At 42.3% G+C, this 27,029-nt stretch overlaps 1 protein-coding gene across 13 annotated transcripts in view; it reads right to left on the reverse strand.

The window, feature by feature from the left end:
* The window catches only part of MIPOL1 (mirror-image polydactyly 1), a 324,358-nt gene that overhangs the window by 23,051 nt on the left and 274,278 nt on the right, over positions 1–27,029 (reverse strand). For 12 of the 13 annotated variants that reach the window (XM_053275029.1, XM_053275075.1, XM_053275066.1 and 9 more), the window contains one exon: positions 15,026–15,256. In XM_053275029.1, coding sequence (XP_053131004.1) covers positions 15,026–15,256 — 231 coding nt within the window. Of the gene's footprint in view, positions 1–13,717; positions 13,859–15,025; positions 15,257–27,029 lie in introns of those variants that run through there. The other variant, XM_053275020.1, reaches the window with a different exon arrangement.

A 27,029-nucleotide genomic window follows, 5' to 3' on the forward strand; every position in this document is an offset into this window, starting at 1 on the left:
AAATGTGTAAATGCCAATACTTGGAGATAACAGCCCACAGAATGCCCATGGAAATGAATAGCTTGCTTTGTAAAAAGATAAATGCACAATTCTGCCCGGCTAAATGTTCTCATTGTGCAACATAAACTAGCATTTCTAGACTAAATGTTGGGAAGAATATGGGTGTCAAATCCTCCCAAACATGTGACTGTTTGATTTTGCCTCAAATATGTCAGGAAAAAAGAGAAAACTCCTTGATACCCTCATCTGGTAGGTGCAATGCACACATTACTCTCTACATGAGAAGGCTTTCCCATTCACTTCAATGGAGGGAATAGCTATGCAAAAGCACATGCATTCTAAAGCTGCTGAATTAGATGGCTGGACTGAATACCTGATTTCAAGCTAGTAAAGGTAAAGTGTTCCGTCGAGTCAGTGTCAACTCCTGGAGACCACAGAGCCCTCCTATACTGCTGTAGCATCCCTATTTGAAACCAGGCCCTCTTACCTTAGCTGACTACAATAAGGAATAGTTTGCAGGTCTGTGAGCACAAGATAGTCTCAGCAATTAGCATTATAGTCCCAGTGAGGAAGCATCAAGAAAAAGACAAAGAAGCAGGCAAGTTAAACACCTGAGTGAATGGGGCAACAAGAGGAGGAGATCAAGGCAGTAAACAACACACTTCCTTCCCTAACCTCACAACACAGGACTTCATTCTAATGGGTTTTTTTAAAATAAAGACAAAAACAATTATTATTCTGGAAAGCCAGTGGGGCTGTGAGAATAAACTAGTGTTTTTCACAGTGTCAATATTTAGTTTAATTTAATTTATTTATTTACTTACTTATTTACTTACTTATTTATTTATTTTTATATTTATATCCTGCTCTTCCTCCAAGGAGCCTTAAAATTTGTCTTTGCTGTGGAAGATATTAAGCAGATACTCCGGTCCAAACCAGTGTTTTGGGAAGGGCATTTGTACAATTAAGCCAGATAAAGATTAAAACATATGAAGTTCTATGGCTACTTTACTGCGCATGGACTGAAGTTTTATGCACTGCGGGATACCCAGAGGCCGGGACCATGAGCCCCAGCCTCAGAGCAATCCGCCCTGCTCCATGTTGCATGGAGTAGTGGGAATCGTGTGGGAGCACACTCTGCGCTCTCACCAAGCAAAAAATAATCATCTGGGAAGAAGCCTTCCCTATGCCAACCCGCCTAGTAAGTTGTGTGAATGGCCTATGACTCTTCAAATGCCTCCGTCTTTCTCCAAACTCTCTTAAGATTAAATTATGTGAAAGCCCTCCTTCCCCCACCACTGTGTTTATGAACTCTGACTAGTGCCTCAAATTTGTAGGCCTAAAGTAGAACACTAGTCAAAGTGGCACAGATGTCAACCGTAACTATGCCTGAGCTGCTATAAACTGCTGGTAGATCCTCAGTTGGCAGAACTGTACAACTAATCCAAGGTTCAAAATGCTATGTCAGCTTCATGTGACTATTTAAAATGTATCAATAATGGCAGCACTACAAAAACACAATTTTGGTTTTGTATCTAGATTACCTCCTCCACCCAAATATGGTGCCATGTCACAAATTGCTTCTGAATTTCTTCTCTGCTTCAGAAGCAGTTTGCTGTGTGGCTACTTCATGAGAAACTTCACTGGACATATGGAGCAAGTTGCACAATTTTTTCAATGCACAAATGTACATTTTGGGTGGCAGCACAGTAATTATTATGGCATCTGACCAGGGGCTGCCCTTCTGTGAGGTGAGTTGTGGTGGTCACTGCAGGCAGGCAGCCAATTACTCAAGCATGAATGAGATAGCAAGTGTCCCCCCGTATTGCTTTACAAAAAAAGGGTGGGGGGGAGATGTGGAGGAGGGGGCATATAAGGGGAATGGCATTTGGCACCCTGCCTCAGATGCACAGAGGCCTTGAGCCCCCACTGCATTTGACGGTGGGTTGAGTGAGGTGTACAACATAGTGGTGTATAACATATTTTGATGCTGCTCTCACCTCTGATCAAACAGGTGACAGGTTTTTTAAACAATACTAAACTCTGCAAAACCTGTTTGTGAAAGGCAAAAGTTGGATTAGTGTACAAACTCAAGCAGCAATCCGTTTCCTAAACTGCCTTCAGTTTTCGGGGTGTGCGTGTGTTATTTGTTTTCCAGTTAAACATCATAGTGTTTCTAATGAAGCAAACGTATTCCTTGACATGAAGATGCAAACTTCTTATTGATGTCAATTGAATGGTCTTTTTTTAAACCAACCAGTGGACAACTGAGCCCTAAAAACTGAATTTCCACATTAAATGCAAGAATCACATTAACTATAAAACAAGAGAATTTAATGATACAGTGAAATAATGCTGATAAAACTCATTAAAAGATGAAAAATAGAATTTCTGCAATTTAAAAAAGTGTTCTGAAGTTCTCAAAAGGTAAGTCATTTCCCCAAATCTAAGCAACTATTTCTTATTTCACATAAAGTTGCTTCATCTGGTAATGTAACAATCTACAATTTTATTAACCTGGTGTATTGTGATTTTTAAAGGAAGATTTAAGGCATACGCTACAAGTGTATAACAAGTGTATAACAAATATATTTAGACATTCTATTTTGCTTCAGGAAGGCCATTCACAAACTGGTATTATTCAAGTGGGGGGGGGGGGAGAAAAGAAAAGAAAAAAGGGGGAGGGGGATCAGCATAGATATCCAGAAGCCCTGCTTTGAGCCTGCTTCCTATTTAATAGACATTGTGCTCTACAGAATACAATCTGTACTTTAATGATAGAATGTTTGCAGTTAAAAATCTCAGAAAGACTTTAGACCTACATATCAAAGATACTCATATTATCCTTTTCTGAGACACTGACCTGTATCCTCATTTAAAAATGAACAACCCATCTTTATGTAATTAAATCTTTGTTTTGATCTATTAGTATTCAGCAAAGTGCCATTTTATAAAACCTCACACTGAATAGGCAATGCTGGAGGTAACCATCTGCAGCTTTAGAGTCCGAGTTTGAATTGATGAAAAGAGCTTTGTGTTTTCATTGCCAAGGTTGATTCTTCCAGTCATTAGGCATTCCCCTCAGATCGAATCAATGAAGCTGAAGCTCTTACACCCATGTGTTAAATTTTCTTCCCCTCATGGCTTCCTTTGCCAGCTATACTCCAGAAAGACTACTGGGTCTTAGCCACATTCTTCTCACAGCTGTGTCAAAAAAGAACATCAGAGTGCCTCTCCCCAAACCCATATGGGTAACTGGTCAGTCCCCTGTCTGAGGGTCACCTCACATTGTGGTGTGATTATTCAAAGATTCATTCTTGTTCTTGAACTGCGCTGCTCAGATCATTCTGGGAAAGATTATACCCTCCAGTGGGCGCTGGAGAATGTCTTGGACATTGGTGTGAAATGCACACAATTCCTGCGCTCAGAAGGCAGATTAGTTTTACTTTCAGTGGAAGAAAATGCTAACACCTATTGAACAGATTGCTCCAAGGTGATTTTTATGCACATTTCATGTGTACAACAGCAGCATAACACACACAAAATAGCAGAAATATGCATCAGCCCAGGCAAAAATGTGAAAAAATTAAACATTCTGAAACATGACACATGTCTTATGTTTTCATGCTAAATGTGCAAAAGATAAATAGAATGGCAATGTATGCAATTATTATATATGGTAAATATGAAATGATGCTAATCTTATGTATATCTAAAAATAAGATTTATAACAAGTACTATATTTCTTGGCAAAATAAAATGCTAACTTGTACTGAACTCTAGTCTGATTTATTTATTACATTTATTACGCCCTATCTGAAGGGCGGTATTATTTATTTATTTATTTATTTATTTATTTATTTATTTATTTATTTATTTATTTGATTTCTATACCGCCCTTCCAAAAATGGCTCAGGGTGGTTTACACAGAGAAATAATAAATAAATAAAATGGATCCCTGTCCCCAAAGGGCTCACAATCTAAAAGAAACATAAGATAGACACCAGCAACTGTCTCTGGAGGTGCTGTGCTGGGGGTGAATAGGGACAGTTACTCTCCTCTTGCTAAATAAAGAGAATCACCACGTTAAAACGTGCCTCTTTGCCAAATTAGCAAGGGTATAAAACCAATTTAGTCTTGCACTTATATTACTGGAATGCTTTAGGAAAATGTCAAGAATACGAAAATTAAGTTGCAACAAGTTCCACAGGAGCTGTTGCTTTGCTAATTTATTTGTGTGTGTGTGCTATTTTTCACCATATGACATATCTTTTGATATGTATGACTATGCACATGGATGTTAACTTATCCATCTGTATGTTTCCATACACAGATATCACACATACTCATTGCACCAACACAAATTAATGCCACATTTACTTGGAAATAAGTTGTATTAAAATAAATTAGAACTCACTCCTGAGTGAATGTGTTTTGAGGAAGAATCTTAGAAATAAATATTTTTTAAAAATCTAATCACATGGATTTGAAGTCCAATTAATCTTAAAATAATGTTAATATATTCTGAGAAATATCATATTACTCTTTATATTAACAATTGGATATGATCTTGCTTTCAATCCTATTCCACAGCAACAACACAAAGGTCAGGTTTACATCCTACTTTGCTGACAAAGACACCAATGAACTAAGAGTAATAGTTCATTGTTTCAGTTTACATTCTCCACTTGGGACTGACCCCTTTGGCTAGGAGATGCATTCCACTAGTTGCTAAAGTAGTGGATGAACTAGTTTAATGAATGAGGACTATCAAAAGAAGTACCATATGACTTGAAAAAATCCTCTTGGTATAAAATAAGCATGCTTTGACTCTTGGTGACAAATTCCTTAGGTAGTATTCTCCTTCAATTCAAAGCCATTCTGGTCCACCTTATAATTACTAAGGTTATTTATTTCAGCTAGCATTATAAAAAAGCAATCAATAATGTTTATAATTCTAAATTAATATAGCACTGGGTTTCAAACTAGGCAGCAAGAAAATTGCTTTACCCAGATAATATTACAAACCACTTCCACGAATATTAAGACTCATGATAGGTAAAATCTATAACCTGGTGAAGAAAATGGCACATTTCCTACTGACTTTAGTGATTAGAACTGCACCCAAAAGAAGTAGTTATGTGCTGTACAAAATGTTTGAGTGCATGTCCAAGTTAGCAGTAGCGTTTTTTTCAGCAACCATGCAATTCCCTATACCAAAATGAATATATAGCTGCATTTTATACACATGAATCAAAAGCCTCCAGAATTCACTTATATGTAACATATTACAGATACAAGCTTTAACCTACTAAAATTAATTTAGAAAGCTCAGTTCATATGAATGGATCTGAATGCCTCACAAATTTTATCAGAAAATAGATTTTATTGCCTGCCTTCCTTCTGACTCTCAGCTGTACAATTCATTTAAATGCTGGATGCCCATATATGTGCAGTGCCATCATGAACTGGGAACATCACAGAAGAGATGTGATTCAAAGGGCCAGACCAACAGCTATAACCTTGCAAAAGGATCTTGGTGAATAGTAAGAACTATATTGCCAAGGGATTTATCTCACATCCAAGTGGACCACTTGTTTTACATGGTTGCTTCCTGTGCTGAAGCAAAACACTACCTGCTTCATTTCTATCACAGGCTGGCCATGTATAGGAGAAACTCGGAAAATTAGAATATCGTGCAAAAGTCCATTAATTTCAGTAATGCAAATTAAAAGGTGAAACTGATATATGAGACAGACGCATTACATGCAAAGCGAGATAAGTCAAGCCTTAATTTGTTATAATTGTGATGATCATGGCGTACAGCTCATGAAAACCCCAAATCCACAATCTCAGAAAATTAGAATATTACATGGAACCAAGAAGACAAGGATTGTAGAACAGAACAACATCAGACCTCTGAAAAGTATACAGTGTACTGTGCTTGATTGGCCAGCAAACTCGCCTGACCTGACCCCATAGAGAATCTATGGGGCATTGCCAAGAGAAGGATGAGAGACATGAGACCAAACAATGCAGAATTGCTGAAGGCCGCTAATGAAGCATCCTGGTCTTCCATAATACCTCATCAGTGCCACAGGCTGATAGCATCCATGCCACGCTGCATTGAGGCAGTAATTGCTGCAAAAGGGGCCCAAACCAAGTACTGAATACATATGCATGCTTATACTTTTCAGAGGTCCGATATTGTTCTATTCTTCAATCCTTGTCTTATTGGTTCCATATAATATTCTAATTTTCTGAGATTGTGGATTTGGGGTTTTCATGAGCTGTACGCCATGATCATCACAATTATAACAAATTAAGGCTTGACTTATCTCGCTTTGCATGTAATGCGTCTGTCTCATATATCAGTTTCACCTTTTAATTTGCATTACTGAAATTAATGGACTTTTGCCCAATATTCTAATTTTCCGAGTTTCTCCTGTATTTTCTGTAACATTTGACAAGTAAACTTGTCAGGTTTACAACTAGAAAATATATACATGAACAAATATGGTGAGGACTGATTCACGTTGTTGCTCATGCTGGCTGGTTTCTTTTTCAGCCCTTGATAAATTCCTTGCTTGTAATAAGAATGTTTGTGACTTAAGCATAAGCTGTAGTTTTGTATGATACTGCAAGCCAGCTCTCTTTGTGGTGTTGGTGGTGTCAGCACACAACACTTTCAAGCTTCTGAAATGCATCTTGCCATGAATGTGGAACTGGCCTGACAAAGGTGGCTGCAATGAGCCCAGAAGTTGTGTGAATCAGCACAGATTTCCCTTGGAAGGAGAAATTATAGCTATATCTTTAAAAGAAGAAGAAGAAGAAGATAGAACCTATGCTAAACTTTTGCTAACATGCTTTATAGTAAACAGCCTAATGTTTAAACAATTGTTTCTTAATTACTACAAGGATGGTCAAAGGACTATCATATTGTTCAAGTCAACAGCTAAAAATGGAATAAGGGACTTGCTCTCAAATGTGTATTACACTATTTGAAATCTTTCTTGATGTATTTAACTCTTAATAGCTTAATACGACGGGATGCTGGGAAATGCTGTTTGCTTACTTTGTGTTTCATGATTTTTTATGCAAGACACACACTTAGAACTTTACTTGAGCAAAAAAAAGTGCATGATTTCTTACTACAGTTCTTACCCAAGTGGTCCATAACTAGCTTTTCAGGAAAGCAAAAAACAAAACAAAACAAAGCAAAAACAAACTGATTAACTAAAAACCAAATGTAGCATATTACGAAGCCTTTCAGTATGGTGGTCTCAGAGTTCCCTTAAAAAAAAAGTTGAATATTTTATCTCCATCTTCATTAAAAAAAAAAAGCCTAGCAAAAGTAGTTCATGCCTAATTGCATAACACTGATTTGTATGGAGCAATTGAAGTCACAAAGCAATGGTGAATTCTGAGCCTGGTTTCCCTGCTGATGAGTAAGAACTGTCTGTGTGGCTCTGCCTGAGGTGTCAGTGGAATCTCTATAGTGCCACACAAGGGTTCTTAGTTCAAAGTAAACACACTTTCCACAAACTCAGCTGCTTAATCTGTTTGCAGGTTGAATTATAAGATGGGGTGGACGACTGTGGGTGCTGAAAAGATGCAGTGAGCATTTCCACAATTTCTTGATAAAAAGGGCATGCTGTTGTTGTCAAAAGACTTTGCCAAGCTGTTTAATTTTGCTACAGGCTCAGAAGGCTGACTTTAGCATTAACTAACCTGGCAGACATTTTCCTGAGTAGTTAAGCATGTCAAATTGAATTAATTCTTTTCATAAAAGCTGATGTTGGAGTTAGCATGGTTCAGGTTATATCTTCAGGTCCATTACAGCACTCCTGGTTCGGGAGGATTATAGCAAAGCTCGAAAATTTCCTCTGAGATAATCCTGGATGATACACAACTACTCTATTATAACAGCAAATTATTTTAACACAATTTTTTTTAAAAAAGAGGAATAGGATACTTACAGGAGTGTGGTTACACAGTTATCTACCCTGATTCATGGCTCACTGGACTGAGCTGTGTTCATACTGAGCTTTTCAAAGTATATGGCCCTTGTATATGCAGCAATTTATCTTTGCTGTTTCATTGGTTTGTGTCCAAAGAAATTTAAGTGCAAAGAAACTTGCAGAAGGCAACTCCCTTGTCTCCTCCCCAAAGAACCCTCCACATCCCCAAAAAGCCTCCTTGGGGACTGTCCAAAACGTAGGGATATGCTCTGAGCTGAGCAATACTGATGGCAATGAAAGCAAAACTGGCTAACTCCTCTGTCCAACAGGCCGAAGACATCTCTCTTAGGCTAGGTTCACACAATCACGAGGATCCTGGTTAAAAGGTTGACCAACATTTAACCAGGATAGAGCATCAGGATTCAATCCTGGTTATTTATCCTAGTAAAATGCAGCTTAACCAGAGCAGTTCGACCAGGATTGCTCTGAAATTCTGGCTTGTCACGATCAGCCCCACAGGGCTCACTAATCCTGGTAAACTTTTTAACCAGGATCCTTGTGAAAGTGTGAACTCAGTCTTATAATATTATTTTTTTAAATGGCTTTTCCCATGTCATTCAAAATACCCTGCTGTTTAGCATGTCATAATGAACTGTAATCAGGGATATATTGTGTGCAGATATACCATTAGATGTAATTCTTTTCTGAGCAGGGATTTTGACACTTTTGTATATTATTCAGTGAAACAGTAAGGTTGTTCACATGACCAAATTGTGGGGAGGGGGACCCTGAGGGAAGGCAGGAATAGGGCTTCTCCGCCTATGCACCCACACAAGTGTTGTGGTGGTGGGACAAGCAGCAATTGTGAGAGGGGGAAGGAAGTCAGGTCAGATATGCTGCCTTGTTACTCCTCCCCCACAGCTCTGTGGTTAAGATGGCTGCCAGCAGCATGGCAACTCACATGACCAGTGAGTGAGGTAGGAGGTGTACACTTGTCCTTCTACCTCACTAGAAGCCAGGTTTGCACTCAAGGCTACCCAGGGAAGAGTGGTAGGATCAGAAGTGATCATGGGACTTCACATGACCAGCCCTACCTGAGCTAGCCCTGTCCTAATGCAGTAGGGCTGATCATGAGAACAACCTTAATTTGTGCTAAATAGTAACATTTGTTGATTTAGAGAAGTACCCAGATGCAACTATTGGTGGGTATTTCACTGTGGACCAAAAAAGCATTCTGGTCAAATATCAAACTTCCTTTTATCTCCATAAGGCTCTACCTGTATCAAATCCCTTGTATCTCTCCATTCCTTTTCATTTCCTCCTCAATCTTTTCTTCAAAGTTTGCCCCTCAATGGTAGGTGCATTCCTGTGCTACTCTGTACATCTGCCATTCACATGGATGGGCACAGGAATACTTCCACTTAGACACTGGTAAAATGTATCTTAAGGGTGACTTCTTACAAGAAGATACTTGAGTACAAAATAGATTCATCAATTATGAAGTGTGAATTTTGGCTTTTCTGTTTAAAATATACACAAGCAGTGATGACAAAAGGGTTGGTCCCCTGCTAAAAAGGATTGGTCCCCTCACATATCTTTAAAGAGAAAGCTAAAGAGAATGCTCCTATGAATTTTTTATAATTGATACAATGCAAGGAAATTTATCCTTGAGTACACCTGAGTACAAAGTGTCTTGTAAAGGGCGGCTTATAGAGACATCCCATTTTGCAGATGATCCATGTCTGAATCAGAGCACTGATCACTTTCAAACTACACACTGGAGAGAATTGGGGAAATTCTCTAATGATCTCTGCAAGTACAGAAGAGAGAGCTATTGTTGTACCTAAACAGTGCCTGCCAGAAACTCCAAATCCCCATAAAAGGAAGTCCCTCTTGAATGAGGTATTTCCTGTTTCAAGGACTGTCTTCCTGCGGCTGTTGCTCCTAGCAGAGAAAGTAAGAGCCAAACAGTACTGAAATCTTCATTCCATGGTTTTGCAAATGACAGAAACAGAGAATAAATGTGAAGTCATTCACCTCAGCAGTCCACTAGGGCTGGCCCACTAATGAGATATGGTGAGGCAGCTGTCGCAGGTGGCAGACTGACGGGGAGCCCTGAACCCATGTCACTTGCTCCACTGCCTCACAGGCCAGCAGCCATGCCACCCCAACCCAACTGGCAGTGTCGGCTTTGCCACAGCTGTTCCTCCTCTTGCTTTCCATGCTTTCAGCTTTTGCAAAAGGCAAGGCAGGATGAGTGGGAGGAGGGGAAGCTGTGGCTGCTGTCACTGCCAGGTAAGGAGAGATGGGGGAATTTGGTGTGTGCTGCAGGTGAAGGGATTGTGGAGAGATATGGGGTGGGGAGGCAGACCAAAGTGCAGTGCGTTCCACATGCCATGGCAGAGATCAAGGGGTGTGTGCACTGCATTCCACAGGGAAGTTTGGGGTGCATGAGTAAGATCAGAGAGTTGAGAAATTGGTGCTTGTTGCAGATTAGATCCAGTTGATGCTGGTGGTGGTGCGGGGCTTTCCATGTTGCCTCTGGTGCCAGAGGGGGTCCTTTAACATAGGTGCTCCTGCAGTCCATTGTACACCCTCCGTTGTGGGCATGCCATACTAGTGTGAAAATGTGGAAAATGTTTAGCAGAGAAATACAAATTGCTAGAGTTTGAGTGCTGCACATATCTGCAGCTTAAATATGTACAGAAAGAATGTTAAGTCTGCAGTCCTATGCACATTTCCCTGGAACTCACTGAGCACAAAGAGGCTTACTTCTAAGTAAACATGCAGAGGAGTGTACTGCGCAAGACATAAAACAGATTCATCGAACAGTGGAAACTGTTTCACAATTGTTGCTAAAATAACTGAAAAAAGAAAGAATATCAAAAAGCAATGAGCACTAGCAAAAAGGCCTTTGTATTCACTGCTCTAAAATGAGCCAATTTTCAGCTGACGATCACTGGGAATTAACTGAAATCCACATGACTGTCATTGTGTAATAGTATCATTATATAATAACATTTTGTCACCTAGCTCTATGACATTGGGCATATATTGTGTTTTACCCCTTGGTTGCTGTTCCAAGAGGTCATTCGCAGGTTTGGCAGTCCCAAGCGGCTCTAAACAGTGGCTAAATAAGTGGTAAGCAGGAATGCTCTGGGAACCATTGCAACCTACCTTTAAATATAAAGTGAAAATGAGACTGCAGCTACTCTTGGAGAAAACGTATTTGCTTCTAGATTTATGTCCAAATATATAATGTGTGAAGAAGTCCTGAGATTTCTAAAGAATTCTTGTGTAATTGTTTTGTTATACGTTTCCTTCCTAAATAGCTATTATTTGAAGCAAATAATTGAGTAGGTGTTGTTATTGCATAGAAAGGAAACAAATAATGGGTTTCCAAGTTGAGTTCTAGACTTTAGAGCATAAAGGTTTCCTGGCATACCGATTCTCAAAAACATTATTGCAGGGGCCTTGTTGGTTGCCAGGATTCCTTGAGTGGAAAGGCAGGAATGCTGGGTGGCCACACAACAAGGACTGCAGCTGGGCAATGCATACGCTTTGGAGAGCTCCTTTTGCCTCGGCCAGGTACCTGGGAATATTGCAGAAGAACACATGGGGCACTCGACAGATAAATTCCATCTCCCACCTACTAGACATCTGTAAAAATCATTGCACATGTTGAAAAATGCCAGTCTTCACCAAAGCTGAACATTAACCTGAAATATAAGTGGTTAATTCAATGTGAAAAAATGGCATGCCTCAAATTAAATATTTCACAATATTCAAATATAAGAATCTGAACTTCAAAATCCGATTGTTGGTGCAAAGTTAGCACAATGAATGACTTGCAATGCAAAATCACTGCCAAAGTTTGAGCTTCATGCAGTCTCAGGGCTTTTCAGATTCTTCACATTTCAAAATTGTGTGGGAAAGATTTGTATGACCTTTTGAGCACTCTTTTTCCCTCTGTGTTGCAATCATTTCCCCAAGATATTGAACAATCAAGAGACAAGAATTATTATGAATGTAGTCAAGGTTTGTTATTAATTTGATCCATGTTGCAAACCAGCCAATAAAAACCTGGCTTTTGATTAGACGGGTATTTTGGTAAGCAGATTGATTTTGGCATTGACTTCTTGTGCAGGGAGACTGCACACATTTAAGCTTAAAGTGACATGAACATTCAGACACCTACTACTTCAGTCTTTCATGAAGGGGGAAAAGGTGCATTCACTTTTATTTCAGCTGGACCCTTCTGGCAAAGGGAGCTGGCTACATATAATAGCAGAACCTTGTGAGAGATGCTGTGCCTGGAAGCTGTTGGAAGGCAAAAAGATTTTCCACCATTAATCATCAAGCTTCTGCTCACCTGGCTCTAAAAATGTGCTAGCACATGGAAGGTGTGACATTCTCTCTAAAGTGATACTAGGTAATGAGAAGGAAAATACTGTGGAAGAAGAAGCAAAGTAGACAAGCCAAGAGGTGCAACTCAACTAGGAGGACTGGGAAGAGGATGGAGGGACTGGCTACAATGTTTCCTGTAACAGGGATTCCCAGATGTTGTTGGCTACAACTCCCAAAATCCCCAGCCAAAGGCTATAGCAGCTAGGGAAGATGGGAGTTGTAGTCAACATTTGGGAACCCCTGTTACAGGGAACATTGACTGGCTGCCATGACTGTGTTACCTAGTGACTCAGAGGATGGGATGGGGACAGATCTTGGTATCTACCAAAAAGAAGCTGTAAGCCAAAGGATAGTCAAAGAAGAAAAACAACGAAGACACAAAGTAAGAAACAAAGGAAAGGAAGCTCTTCAAAGTGCCTCAAAAACCCACCTCAAATTGCCTTAAAAAGCCTAAATCTGGATTATACTAAAAAGCCAGATTCAGTGCAATTTATTAGTAAAGAGCTCCGGATAAAGGATTTGTTATCCAAGAAAGTTATATTCTGCGCTTCATCTGAGGAGCCCAGAGGCCAGTATATGGTTATGTTTATCCTCACAGCAATGCTGTGATGTAAATTAAGTTGAGAGATAAGTGACTGGCCCAGAATCACCCAGTGAGTTTTATGGATGAAGGGGGTTTGAGCTCGCCTCTCCTTGGTCCCAGTTTAGCACTCTAACAGCTGCTGTTACTACCACTACTACTTCTACTTATATACCGCTTTTTAACAAAGCAGTTTATACCGAAAGCAGTTTATACAGAAAAAATAATAAATAAAACTACGCCATGCCGGCTCTCCTCTTTTTTATTTAAGCCCAAGGATAGGCAATTAGAGCAGGTTGCCCATGCACCAAAGTGGGAAGCCAAGACATAACAAGATGCTGATCCAAAGTAGCAATTATAACTATGGAGTTAAGGAGAAACTTGTAAGCCTTTACATCATAACTTCTTTCTTGAAGAATGTTAATTTAATGCTGGTCTTCATCCACCATTGAACTATTTTAACATGTTTTTATTTTCTTCATTAAACAATGTTGATTTTGATGTAATTTGAAATGCTCTAAAACTGCTACTTATGAATGTTGATAGTCTGATTCCAGACTAGTAGCTGCGGCTGAAGGCTTTGGATGTTCAAGTGGGAAAAACAGGAAATGCAAATGTATCGGTGTTACTTTCCCCTATGCTTCTTTGTCACACTTCCACTTCTTTCTGGAGGCATGTGCACACTGTTGTCCCTACATCAGGAGTCATGCACCTCACTGCAGTGAAAGTTCACTTTTAGATGCAGTAATGAAACACAAGACACAGGAAGCACAAGGCAGAACGATATTCCAGTTATTCCCCACAATGCCCAAAGCCAAGTGCTATGGCACATTAGAAGCTGAGTTTCCACATGTCAGGTTCAAAAAGTGGGAAATGGTGAAGGATCAATGCACAGATGGGTTGAAATATACTGGAAGATAAACCAAGCCAACATAGAAAGAATTTATGATTACAGGAAAACAGGAAAACAGAAAAAGAGTGGACTAGTTCTTGCAATCCTTATCTGAGTAGTAAGAGCGGTAAGGCTAGGTATGGGAGCCTTGCATGCTCCCGAGTCCCGGCAGGCGATCATGAGAATTCTACAATCAAGAGACGAGAAGGGGGAAATGATATTCTGCAAGCTGGATATGAAGATGGGCGGCAGCAGCAGCAAACCCAGAACTTGCACCTTGCTCCAGCATGAGGGTGATGGGAAAGCACTCCCCATGCTTTCTGCCTCCATACCCAGCTCACAGTCAATAATTTCCCCCATCTTCCTCCCTTGATTGCAGAATTCTCACAAACACCAATTGGGAGTGCCCAAGGCTCCTGTACCAGCCTGACTGTTCCTCCTACCTGAGGAGGATCACAAGAATAGCCCCATATTCTGGTATGTATATGAGTGTGCGTGCTAGACAATGAGATGATACCTTTGATGGAACATAAAGACACAAACATTAAATAACTGCAGTAGCAACATGGGGGAGAGAATTAGTTTTTGCAGTGAGAGAATCACCCATGATTATTGCCTCTTATACTCACCTTTTTAACATATGTTTATTCCATTCAGCATTTTAGACACTTCTAGTGCCCAGCGTACAGCCAAAGAAGTGATGGGGATATGACACTAGGGTCTGATTCACACACACACACACACACACACCAATGTCTCTCCACTTGATGTCTCACAGTTGAACATGTGAATTGCCTCAACTGAAATGTATTGCATTTCAATAGCATATGCAGGATTAAAGAAAGAGGTGCTTGTGCTTCATATGTAACAGCCTGTAATCAGTAATTTACTAAAACTTGTTTTTGTGGGGGGTGGGATATACAGATCCAGTTTCTTCTGCGGATGGTATGAATGTAAGCTCTGTTATAGTTGTGAACAGACAATTGTTTTGCTGTAAACGTTGAAAAGAAATGCCTCTGCTATTAAGTCTGGTGAACTGTTTAAACAAGATTGGACTCACTTTTTAAAAAAGTTTAGGGGTCTCTGTCCTTTTACTTCAATCTCTACTTTGTGTCACAGGAAGAGGAACAACCACCCGTTTAGTTGACAAATGGCATTTCTCAAAAACAAAGACCACTGACTTACTTTTGAAGTTTTTCACTGGCCTCTTGTGAAGTCTCTAAAGCCTGCTGGAACTTTAATTCCATGTTTGCTCTCTCTTCTACGGCTTGCTGAAGCTGGGCCACCAGCTCCTCATTTTGAAGCAGCAGCATAGACACAATCTCTTCTCTGTTTTTCAGTGCTTTTTCGTACGTCATAAGAGTGGAGTTGAACTGATCCTTAAGATTCACTTCTTGAGACAAAGATTGGTGTAAGCTGGGAAAACAAAAGCATGTGTTTTGGTGATGACCTCAAGGCTCTAATCCCCCAGCACGGTGTGGAAACGCATTTTTTAAATATCTAAAAATATTGCCTGGCCAAAATGAACTTTACTGAATATAAATACCAACCCAAGAATAATTGAATTGTTGTTGCTAGTGGCCTCACAGTACACCAAAAATGATATTAACACAATACTTGAACCAATACTTGTTGTTGCTATTATGCATATATATATGCAAAACTCTTGAGAGTCTTTTGTTTGTTCTCCCTCACAGCAACTCTAAGAGGTGGAGGATAATATCAGTGTGAGTTACTTGCATTTCTTCTTACTGTGTTTCTCAATCTTTCATATCCTCCATAGTGAGAGGATATGATGCATAAGAGAATGCACATTTCCCCAGAGGCATTGTTGGGGGAGTGGGGGCCCGGTTCACATCCCTCCCCAGCAGCCCTGTTGGTTCTTCTTTGGTGCACGTTGGTGCAGTGCGCGTGTGACATAACACATAAGAGGGCATGGAAGAGGGCAGAGCCCTGGAAGGGCCGCGCAGATATTCCAGGGCTTGTTTCTCAGCTGGTGCTTTGTTAAAGCTGGATGCCTTTTCCTTCCTCTCCCTCAATCTCAAGGGAGAGAAAGAAAAAAAACATGCATCCAGCAATGAAACACCAGCTGGGATGAGCTCTGGAGAGCTCGTGCCACCCTTCTGGGGCTCTGGCCACACCCCCTTGCATGAGTCTTCACACGCAAGGGAGTGCAGCCAGAGCCCTGGGCGGGCCGCACAAGCCCTCCAAAGCTGATTTCCCAGCTGTGCTTGTTGCTGGGCATGTGTTTTGATCATTCTCTCCCTCGCTCAAAGTGAAGTAGAGAACAAACAAAACATGCATATACAGCAATGAACACATCTGGGAGATGAGGGCTGGCTGGAGCTTGTGGGGAGGGACGGGTCAGGTGGCCCCTCAGGAGCTGGGGGGCTCAAGTTCTTTGAACCTGCCCACCCTATTTCGTTCCTGCAGATGTGACTCAAAAATGTAAAGTAGAAACCCTGGCTCATGTTTCCTCTGTTGCCAGGGGCCCAGCAAAGTATAATTGGGCCCTGGGACAAAAAGTGAGCCCCTCCTCCTCTTCCAACAAATATACATACCGCTTTTCAGTACTCAAATCAGTTTATATAGAAAAAATATAAATAAGATGGTTTGCCTTATTGACCCCCCCTGCCTTCTTCAGAAAGGATTGAAGTGGAAAGCAAAGAGCAAGCTGTCACCTAGCAGATGGGCCCCCTCTCTCAGGTGCACAGGGGACACCCTCCCCACCCCACTATCAAGGCTGACCTTAGGGCATGGCAAGCAGGGTGACGCCCTGGCCCTGCTCTTTTGACACCTGTTAGAATTAACTGGAAGGGGCCCCCATACTGGCTGATTTTCCCTGGGCCCCCACACCCTGCCAGGGCTCCCTAAGGACAGCCCTGCCATCATTGTTCAATTGTAGCTACACCCCATCTGTTACTACTTCAGTGAAATCTCCAAAACCAACCAGTATCTGAGACCAAGTAACTTGCTTGTATTCAGAGGGCATGCCCTCAACTCCTGCCTGTAGGCTCTCAGTGGCATCTGGTGGGCCACTGTGTGAAACCGGATGCTGGACTAGATGGGACATGGGCCTGATCTAGCAGGGCTGTTCTTATGTAGTGTGTTAAATAAATCAATAAATAATATGTTCAGAATCAGCCCCTACTGATTCTGGGCTAAAATGTGTAACTAGTATGTGTAACTGCATTTGCTCATATTCATCCCTTTGACCCTTGTCTCTCGATTTCCTTCCCACTCTGTCAACATTTAAATTGCAAAACTTTGGAAGAAAGGTGAGATAGATAGATAGATAGATAGATAGATAGATAGATAGATAGATAGATAGATAGATAGATAGATAATGAATGAGAATAAGAACCTCTTTTTTTTTTTTGCCAAGTCACTCTGTGAAGTGCCGTCTACCTTGATAGATACAACCAATAATTACTACTACAACTACTAGGTTAGAAATCGTATTATTAATTCAGGGGTTCTCAACTAGTGGTCAGGACTCCCCAGGAGGTCACAAACAACTTAAAAGGGAGTCCCAAGTAACTCAGGAGGAAGCTGTCAGGATGGCAGGGGCCTTACTCGACAAGTTAAAGGTGTGGATGATGGGAAGCAGATGGAGACACAAACCAAGAACTATGTGGCTCCTCTGCCACTCACAAAGCCAAGGGCAGCCACAGCAGTTGCACTTCTTTGGCTGACAGGCGAGAGGGGAGCTCCCTATCGGGAGACACTCAGTAGAGCTCATGTAGTGAGTGGCCAAAGAAGTGCCATTGCTGTGCTGCCCTTGGCTTTGTGAGCAGTGGAGAATCCATGTGGTTTTAGCTCCTGCCCCCCTGTCCGCCTCCCCATGCTTCAGAGAAGTCCTAGCATGCTCTTCATTTTTTATTCTTGACAATGTCTCTTCCTGAATTTTGGACTAGCATGGAAGTGGAATACAGAGAATTGAGTGAGAAAGCCATGAACAGACTTGACTTGCTTGATTCCTACTTGTGTGAATCAAAGTTTTTAGAAGTTGCTGCTATAAGGAGCAAATATCTAGTGAAAATAACTTGGAGCCTGAAATTAGATTGACAGTCTCAAACATAAAACCCAAGTTTGAAAACCTAAGTAGGAGAAAGCAAGCTTATCCTTATTTAAAAGGTAAATGTGCTTTATTTATCTCTGCCTAATCAAATCAATAGTTGACATCCTAACAAAGTGGGTGTGCTCCTAACATCAATGAAGCACAAGCCCCTGTGCTGGTCTGCTGTTTTCCCAAAGTGTGGGCATTCTTCCACTCTTGTACAAGGAACTTGTTTCTAGTCTACACATCATTAGTCAGGATGTTAGTCATTAGCTTTAAACATGGTGTGTGTGTGTGTGTGTGTGTGTGTGTGTGTGTGTGTGTGTGTGTGTGTGATGTACCTTTATATATCATTTTAGGGGGTCACAGCATCAACAAGTTTGAGGACCCCCATAATAATGATGATGATGATAAACAAATAAATATTAGTTATTATTATTAGGCATCTACAGGTACAAGCTCATTTGCCAACTCGCCAGTGAAAAGTGCCCCCAAGCCTTTGGCAAGCAGCACAGATCTCCTCCCCACAGGTCTTATATGCAATGCCATTTTTGAGAATCCAGCAGGAATCCTTTCTGAGCCTTTCTCATAGGATCCTATGGGGTTTGGGGGAAAAGGTTAAAAATGTGTTAAAAATCACCTGCTTCCCCTTTTATTTTGTGGGTTGGGTGGTAGATAGCACCCATCATGCCCTACTATCCAACCCACTTTGGGGTTCCCTAGGAGCTACCATGGGGAACAATGGAGTGTTTCGAGTTTCCCAATTTCCCCCTATGGCCGAAATACTGGAAACATTTCAGGTTTGTGCAGTGTTTTGATGAAATGTTTTGGCTATCTGTGTTTCATTTTGAGCTCAAAACAGAACGCAAAATCTGTTTTATGCACATCTCTACAACTTAGTTATGACTAATTTGTCCTATTAATATCATTTCCATTTCACTTCCATTGAATAATTTAGTCAGGATGCCACTAACAGTCTTGTTCAAGATTATCCACTGAGCTTGGATTTTGTATTAATATTTTCATTTTAAAATGTATTTTATTCTCTCTCTCTCTCTCTCTCTCTCTCTCTCTGTGTATATATATATATATATATATATATATATATATATATATATATATGGCAAATGTTTTTTGTTTGGTGGTTTTATTTTTTGGTTTTTCTTTGGAAATGTTAGGTATACAGCAAATATAGTGATTAGAAACCACACACCTGAATGATGACCGTGCAAGTAACTAATGAGGTATACGCTATGTTCTCCTATTTTGAGATTTGAAAAATGAGCACTGAATAATAAACAAACTCTGTGTAAAGAGTGTCAGCACAGTCCTTTCCTTTCTGCTCAGAAAAAATGTCACATAACTCCCCAGCTATATCATATAGAAATTAAAACCCACCACACATGCATAAGTAAAATATGGCTGATTTAATAGAAATCTAGAAGTTAAAGGTCAGCGTATTGGTATGTCATTACACCTGCCACCTGAGGTTGTTTGAAAATGGTGTGAAGTACCTATTCAATTAAATAAAGACATTTTGAAACTATAAATAATGTATAAAGAGACATGTACAATCCAGACAGCAGAGGCTCTTGAAAAAGTCACTAGAAGAGTAGCAAATAAAAATATATTGACTCACATTTCACTAAAAAGCAGGTGGGGGGGGGGGAAATTACTCAAGCATTTCAAAGTAAAATGTAAAGCTGTAAACAGAAGGAATCACTATCCCACTTCTAAGACACCACTAAGAGTTTAATAAACAGAAGCCTAGAATGTAGTTTCTAATGCTATAATTGGATGCACAATGGCACTTACTTCCAAGAAAACACATGTAGGATGGACTTCATATCCAACAGTAGGGAACCTAAGTAAACTGTATAGTTTTCAGAACACCTAAGAGCTCCTAGGACTCTGGCCTATTTTTGCTGCAGATCTTTGCTTTTCAAAAGTACATGAAAAGAACACATTCAGTTTGATGACTTCTGCAGCCAGGGAATGAGGCATTTATTCATGTATCTATCATTCATACACTTCACTATGCAATCCACCTGACTTACTACAGGTTACTCACCTGTAACTTCGGTTCTTCTAGTGGTCCTCTGTACTTCTACACAAATGGGCTATGCACCTGCGCAGAGACCTCGTCGGAATCTATCAGGCTTGATTCTCCTGCTTTGGGCGGGAACCCCGCCCCCAGCTGCTATATATGGCTGCGCCACTGCTCATCCCCTCAGTCACAGAGTCTAGCTTCAGTGAACCCCGTGGGGAGGATGGGCGGGCATGTAGATGTACAGATGACCACTAGAAGAACCAAAGTTACAGGTTAGTAACCTGTAGCTCTTCAACGTGGTCTCTGTCTTCTACACAAATGGGCGCATAACAGGCTAGCACCAGAGGAGGGAAGTATAATCTGCCAGAAATTTTTAATTCAGAAACAAGTACATCAACTGAAAATGGATTGCAGGACACTCCTGCCAAATACAGCATCATTCCGTGCCCTGGTATCAATTGCATAATGATGGATAAAGGAATGGGGCAAAGCCCAAGTAGCTGCCTGACATATAGTGTCCAACGGGACCGCACGATCAAAAGCCACCAAGGCCGCCATGGACCTAACAGAGGGTGTCTTAACTGTAGCAGGCAACTGTTTATGAGCCAACTGATAACAAAGCTCAATTGTGGAAACAATTCATCTAGACATGGACTGGGCAGACACATGTAGATGCATATGAGGCCCATCATAGAGAATGAACAAGGAAGGAGATTTCCTCCACTCAGCAGACCTCTAAACGTAAAAGGACAATGCCCTCCAAACGTCTAAGCAGTGCAACCTCCTTTCCGCATCTGATGATGTAGCTTCAGCTTCTTCTTTTTCAGCTTCGGTACCAATTCAAATGGATCTATAGAGGACTTAGGTACCATGGATGCTGGGCGCTGAGGATGATCTTCCGAGCGCAAGGGCTCACTTGAAGCCGTCAATGGTATAGTGGCTGAGGGCATCGATACCGGTACCGAGGCTGGGACTTCAGATTCTGCGGGAGCAGATACCACATGCTCCAATTGTCCCGATGAGGCCATCTTCACTTTCTGAGACAAGGCTTCTGATGACCAGAGAGCCAGATCCCACAGGGCTGCATGCTGGTGAGAAGCCCTATTTTTGCGAGCCTGCTTCGTGAACTTCTGGCAGTGAAGACAGGTCTCGACAACATGGGATTCCCCCAGGCACAATAGACACTCGGTATGAGTATCGGGGGAAGGGATCTTAGATCCATAGCGAATGCATTTCTTAAGGTTTGTCATGCCCGGCATTCACACCGAAGGCTGGCCGGCCACCACGCTCCATTCTGGCTGGGATTGGAGCTCCAAAATAGGGAGGAAACCCGCAAAACTAAATCGTAAGGAACAAAAAAGGCTACTACATGAAGAAAGAAGGAGAAACAATAAGAAAAAACCAAATAAGCAAAGAGAAAAAACAACAAAGGAATATCTTAATCCTACTCATTGACGAGCTGCAAACTCCACTATTCTTACTCAAGCACAGACGAAGAAAGACTGAGGGGATGAGGAGTGGCGCAGCTGGGGATGGGGTTCCCGCCCAAAGCAGGAGAATCAAGCGTGTTAGATTCTGACAAGGTCTCTGCGCAGGCGCATAGCCTATTTGTGTAGAAGACAGAGACCACGTCGAAGAATATTAGTTTTCTACTTGCAGACAGTGGCTACTTACAGACACAGCACAACGTGGGCTTTGCAGAACCACCCATGCTGTTGCAGGGCCCTGCAACATGCTGTGTAAGAGGGTAGTACTGAAATACTGAGCTATTGTGTGAACGCACATCACATGTAACTTCCATTGGGAATGGAAGTTGCATGCAACATGCGATTGCTTAAGTGGCCATGCAGGACACAGTATGTGTAAGCCAGTGTTTTTGTGGAGTGGAGGAGAATTCAAGAATGTGATCTTCCACCATCCTATTCATCAGTCCATCCTATTACCTCAGAACTCTACTGTATCTATAGATCTGGCCACATACAGTTTAACTGAAGTGCACTGAATGTTCCTGAAAAAGTTGTCCAAATAAAGTCTGTATACTCAACACACGGTGGGGGGGGGATGACCCACTTCCTGGCCCCACCCCAATATCTGCACCTAAGTGTGAGGACGGAGGGCCATTTTCAAGTATAGTTATTTACGTGTAGGATTCTTCCTTGTGACTAGGAATCCTAATCAGCCCACAGCTGCAATCATGCAGGATCCTTTCTCATTAACCCTATGGACTGGTTTGGCCAATACTTTCCTCCCCCATGCTGACCCTCGTGATTAAAATCAGGACATGCCAGGAGTGCTCATGTCCTTATGTTTTACCTGTATGTCCTTGTTCTCCCAGTGTGTTCATTTATTGTGTGAGGGAAGCCGTTTCGCTGCTCTATGTGCTACTCAAATACTAGTAGATATGCAATAAAGGAATAGACTGGGAGAATGTCAGGATGTGCAAGGAAAATGTAAGATAGCATGCACTCTTGACATGTTCCAGTTTTAATCATGTTGGCTGATTTGGAGAGGAAAATGTATAGTCTGAACCTGCCCAAAATGTGTGTATGTCAGGGACAAAGCTCAGGGACCAGGCTAGTAGGCATTGTCCCTCTCCCCCAAACATGTTGGGGGAGGGGGTACAGCTGCATAACCCTTAAGATTGCACTCATATGAACATTGTCCTGGAAGTAAGCTCGTTGAACACAATAGTACACATGCATAGAATTGTCCTGCACAACAACTTTATATCCAAAAGACTGTTGATCATGATGTTAAGGATTTGTGTGTAGAGAAAAGACTTCACAGAATCACAGTCCAATTTGATATAAAATATAAAGGGCGTTCTCCTCTCCTTAAAAATAAAACAAAAGAAAATAGGGCTGCACTTCTAAAACACTCTGATAACAATGTATCACTGCCATATATCCTATAAAAAGAAATAACTCTCCTGTTTCTGCAAAGTGAAGAATTCAGTTGAGTGCCCATCCAGTTAAAAAGGGACACATCTTTGATAACAGCAAATCTTTTAGTGCTGGAACACCACTTAGGCACTAGAGTCACCTCCAAACAAGTTAGACATAATGGTTGTGCTATATTCCATTTACTTTTATTATCATCTCTAGGGAATATGTTTACCCTGTTTTCAAATGTATATGACTCATTTTGCAGGCTGCTTTTCTAAAATTAGTTTGAAGGAAATAGTGATTTAGAAGACAGAGCGGAATCAATTCCAATTTGATATTGATAGCTACCATGCGCTGTAAACTGTGTGTTCTTTCTAATTAAATGTAAACACGCTCAGTTCTAAAGTCCAGCAGTGATGGCAACAGACACTAGAATGGATTGCTTAAGCATTGATCAGCCAGTTTGTCTGAACCTTTTGTTCAAGCCAGAGGTATCCTTGAGCAACTTGTGGCAGGGGGAGCATCAGTTCCAACTGATTTTAGTTTAGGTCATCTTCAGGTAAAAACAACAACAACAAAAGGACTTGACAGGAGTGCTCGCTAATGCTTCAAGTTATTCATTAACGATGTCCTTCTGATAGCTAATCAATAGCATTGCATGGAGCCAAGCACATTGCTCTGAACTGCCCCTCTCCCAAAAGCCAAGTCTTGGTAAATATTTAATGGTAGTAAAGGTGTTTTGGTTGTTATCAACCTGATACGTTAAAGAACTCTTAAAAGAAACTTTATCTTCCCTCTCTCTGTTTAATTGGTTCAGTCATTACACAGTACTGTTGCAAACTGCTTAAAGGAATGCATTTTAATTCATCTTTTGGATGGAGGATATCCGTGTGTGTGTGTGTGTGTGTGTGTGTGTGTGTGTGTGTGTGTGTACATGGCCCCAATTATTTCCTTGGCAAGGCATCAGCACATTGGGCAGCATCCAGATTGATTTAGCCATGACTCCTTTCGAAATGAATGGGTTATACAAGGCAGTCATGACTAACCTGTCTCACTGATTTCAAAGATGCTTAGTCATGCCTAAGCAGTCTGGATGCTGCCCATCCTCTATAATAAAGTCCCTAGGTGTGCGCCCGTGTCCTCCGGTGTCTACGCCTGTGTCTCCCTCAGCCGTGTCTCCCTCAGCCAGAACAGCTGAGGGAGAAACGGCCGCAGGCACCAAGCGGCCATGTTGGCCGGTTGGTCAGCCCGGCCGAGAGGAGGCTGGAGGCGGCCACGGGGAGGGCAGAGGAGGCAGCGGCGGGTCCAGCCCAGCCACGGGGAGAGGAGAGGCGGCGGCGGCAGGTCTGGCCCGCCCGCCGAAAAGGACAGAGGCTGCGGCAGCGGCGGGCGGCACTCTTGGCGGCGGAACTCACCGCCCGCCCAGAATGCCAAAGGCGGCGTCAGCGGGCGGCACCACCGCGGAGGCCCCCCCCCCAAACCACTGTGGAAGGTCCGGCCGGGAGGAGGCGGTGGGGGAGGGCGGAGAAGGCAACTAGCGCCTGTTATTTCAACGGGCTGAAAAATACTAGTAGTATATATGAAGCAACCCAGTTCCCTGGAGTACTTTCCTGGCAAGGAAAGCCATATTTGGGACCTTTAAAATTGCTACTGAGTTGAAATTACTAGCCTTGTGTGTTGCTTGTGTGGGGCTGCTGTGTGGAGACCTGCTGTGGACTGTCCTGGACACTCTTGGGAAACTTGAGTCCTTGATTCACTTTTGTGTGGGCTTGCCAGGAAAAAAAAAAGTGTGCGACATATAAAGTGTGCTTGCTATGGGACTATTCCTGTGCATGACTACCTGAGAAGAGCCCCTAGACTCCAGAGAAGAACTCCAGACAAAGGCTTAAGGCTGGGCCATTCCCTTCACAGGCTCACCATGGGCAACCGCTGCACCTGCCTGCCTGAGAACCCCAGTGCTCCCCTTTGCTGGCTGTGGGAATGTATAGGCACAGACATTGGTGTGACACCAGCATCCTACTGTCTCTCCTTGTCTTGCGCTGGAAGAACCCTTGTGAGGGACCCCAAATCTCCCCCAGGGTGGGAAACTCTCTTGGCATCATACACAAAACAGCAGCTATGAACAGGCAACAAACTTGCTTCCCCCACTCCATTCCACACCCCCCGCCATCCTCTTTCTGCTCACATTCCAGTGCCCAACAGCCACTATGAGAGCCTTTTATCCCTCACTTTCCCTCCCTCCTTATCTGGTCCCTGGAAGCTGCCTTCCATTCCCAGCGCAACTGTAACAGTATCAAGGTTGCCTAATACTATATTTGCACTGCACATCTACTTTATCAATAAATGTTAGTTCTTTATTTCAAAAACCTTGTATCTGAAGCTCTAGTCACAAGTTATGCCCATCACTTGTACAACTGTTCAGAGTACAGAGGTTACAGATCAGTACACAGGTATAATTTTTCACATATTGGGGCCATTGTCAAACTCACTCCCCCCTCCCCCACCGACAAGCACAAAAATGCTGCTGGGCCTGCACTCCCAGATGATCCGCAGTGCACCATGCAGTGTGGAGCTCTGCAGGCCAGGACGCGTCATCCCGGCGGCCCTCGGATAACTCACAATGCATCACGCCACGAGTGTGGTGTATTGACGGGCTCCCTCGTCAGATGGCTGCTCTAGGCGCCTAGCTCTGTGTCTCCTCAGGCTGCGGAGACACACAGGCCTAGCAGCCAGATTAAGGGAGAGCTAGCTCCTTTAATGTTGCCGAGCAGCTGGGCTTGAGAGCCGGTTTAGGCTGGGTAGGAGCGCCGGGATCCACATGGATCTGGCATTCCACATGAGCAGCCTAGCCCAGGTTAGGCTGCCCCAATGAGAACAGCCTCATTGTGTTGAACACAGGTACAGTAGTACAATTCCTATCTATACCATGCATTTGAGAGGCCTGTTCCCAAATTCACTGTTAAAATGTACACAGGTACAGTCAAAACATGTACACATGTATAGACATCTGCACATTTGTACAGCATGATGTCTGAATAGGGCTTGAGACTGTTGCTCCACTGGGGTACCTTAATGTTGAAGATTGCTTTCCCCCCGTCTATGGTCTATTAGTTATGCACACTTGCAAATTCGGTTTTCAAGCTAATTTCCCCAGTTGGTCCTAAAAGCATAATATGCATTTGCATAGTGTACATGTGTGTGGGCAAGTGTGGGAACCTTAGTGTGTGAACCATGCGGACTCTTATATTTGTGCCACACTGTATGTAATAAATATTTTGCCAGTCTTGTTCCACTGTGTCTAGAACTAACTATGATTCATTTAATAGCATTCAGTCTCCAGCCATGATCAGATACAGGATGCCTTCTTTATTTGTGGGGGTTCTGTTCTTGCCCATAGGCACGAATAAGGAAACCACAAATAACGATATAAGTTTATTCGGTCATTGACCAGCAAATATTTACAATAAACCAGTAAGAATTTTACAAATAATATAACAAAACCTGGCCATGACAGAGATAACATTAGTGTGCACATTAGTTAAAAGATAATTTAAATAAAATTCATCAGACCAGCCAGGCAAATTATCTAACATAGGAGATATAAGTCTTAAACAGGGTTCACTATAAAAATCACAATGAGCCGGGTCTCACGATCCGTGAGACCCGGTTTTGTCAAAACTGCGGGGAGAGCGGGCTAAGCCTGCTCTCCTCGCAGACGAGCGCGCAGGGAGCCCTGGGTGGCTGGATTGGCCGCCCACACGATGGCCGGCTCTGAGACGGAGCCAGCAGGGGCTGGGGAGCTTGGGGGCCGCATGGCCCCCGGAAGCCCCAGTATGCCCTGCGCAAGCGCAAGGCAAGTGTGCAGGGCATACTGGGGAGACCCCCGAGCCGGGAGGCTGCTTTTAAGCCTCCCGGTCGGGTGTCTACTCTCTCAGTTAATATTAGATCCTGCTCAGGCATCAATTAGAGAGAACACTGGCAGAGTTGTACTCAGGCATCAGCAGTGGGCCCTTCTGAAGATCCTGGGTCCTTGGCAATTATCCAGTGATGCTGGCCCCTGACTGATCCTGGCCCTGATCCAATAAATGCTCAGCAATAACAGTAAACAGTCCCAATGCTATTTCCATATATTCAATGCCACAAGGAATGCCAGAATATCTAATAGGATTGGTAGAGTACAGTGCCCTGTTACCA

The sequence above is a fragment of the Hemicordylus capensis genome, chromosome 1, assembly GCF_027244095.1.
Source record: "Hemicordylus capensis ecotype Gifberg chromosome 1, rHemCap1.1.pri, whole genome shotgun sequence".
NCBI classification, from domain to species: domain Eukaryota; kingdom Metazoa; phylum Chordata; class Lepidosauria; order Squamata; family Cordylidae; genus Hemicordylus; species Hemicordylus capensis.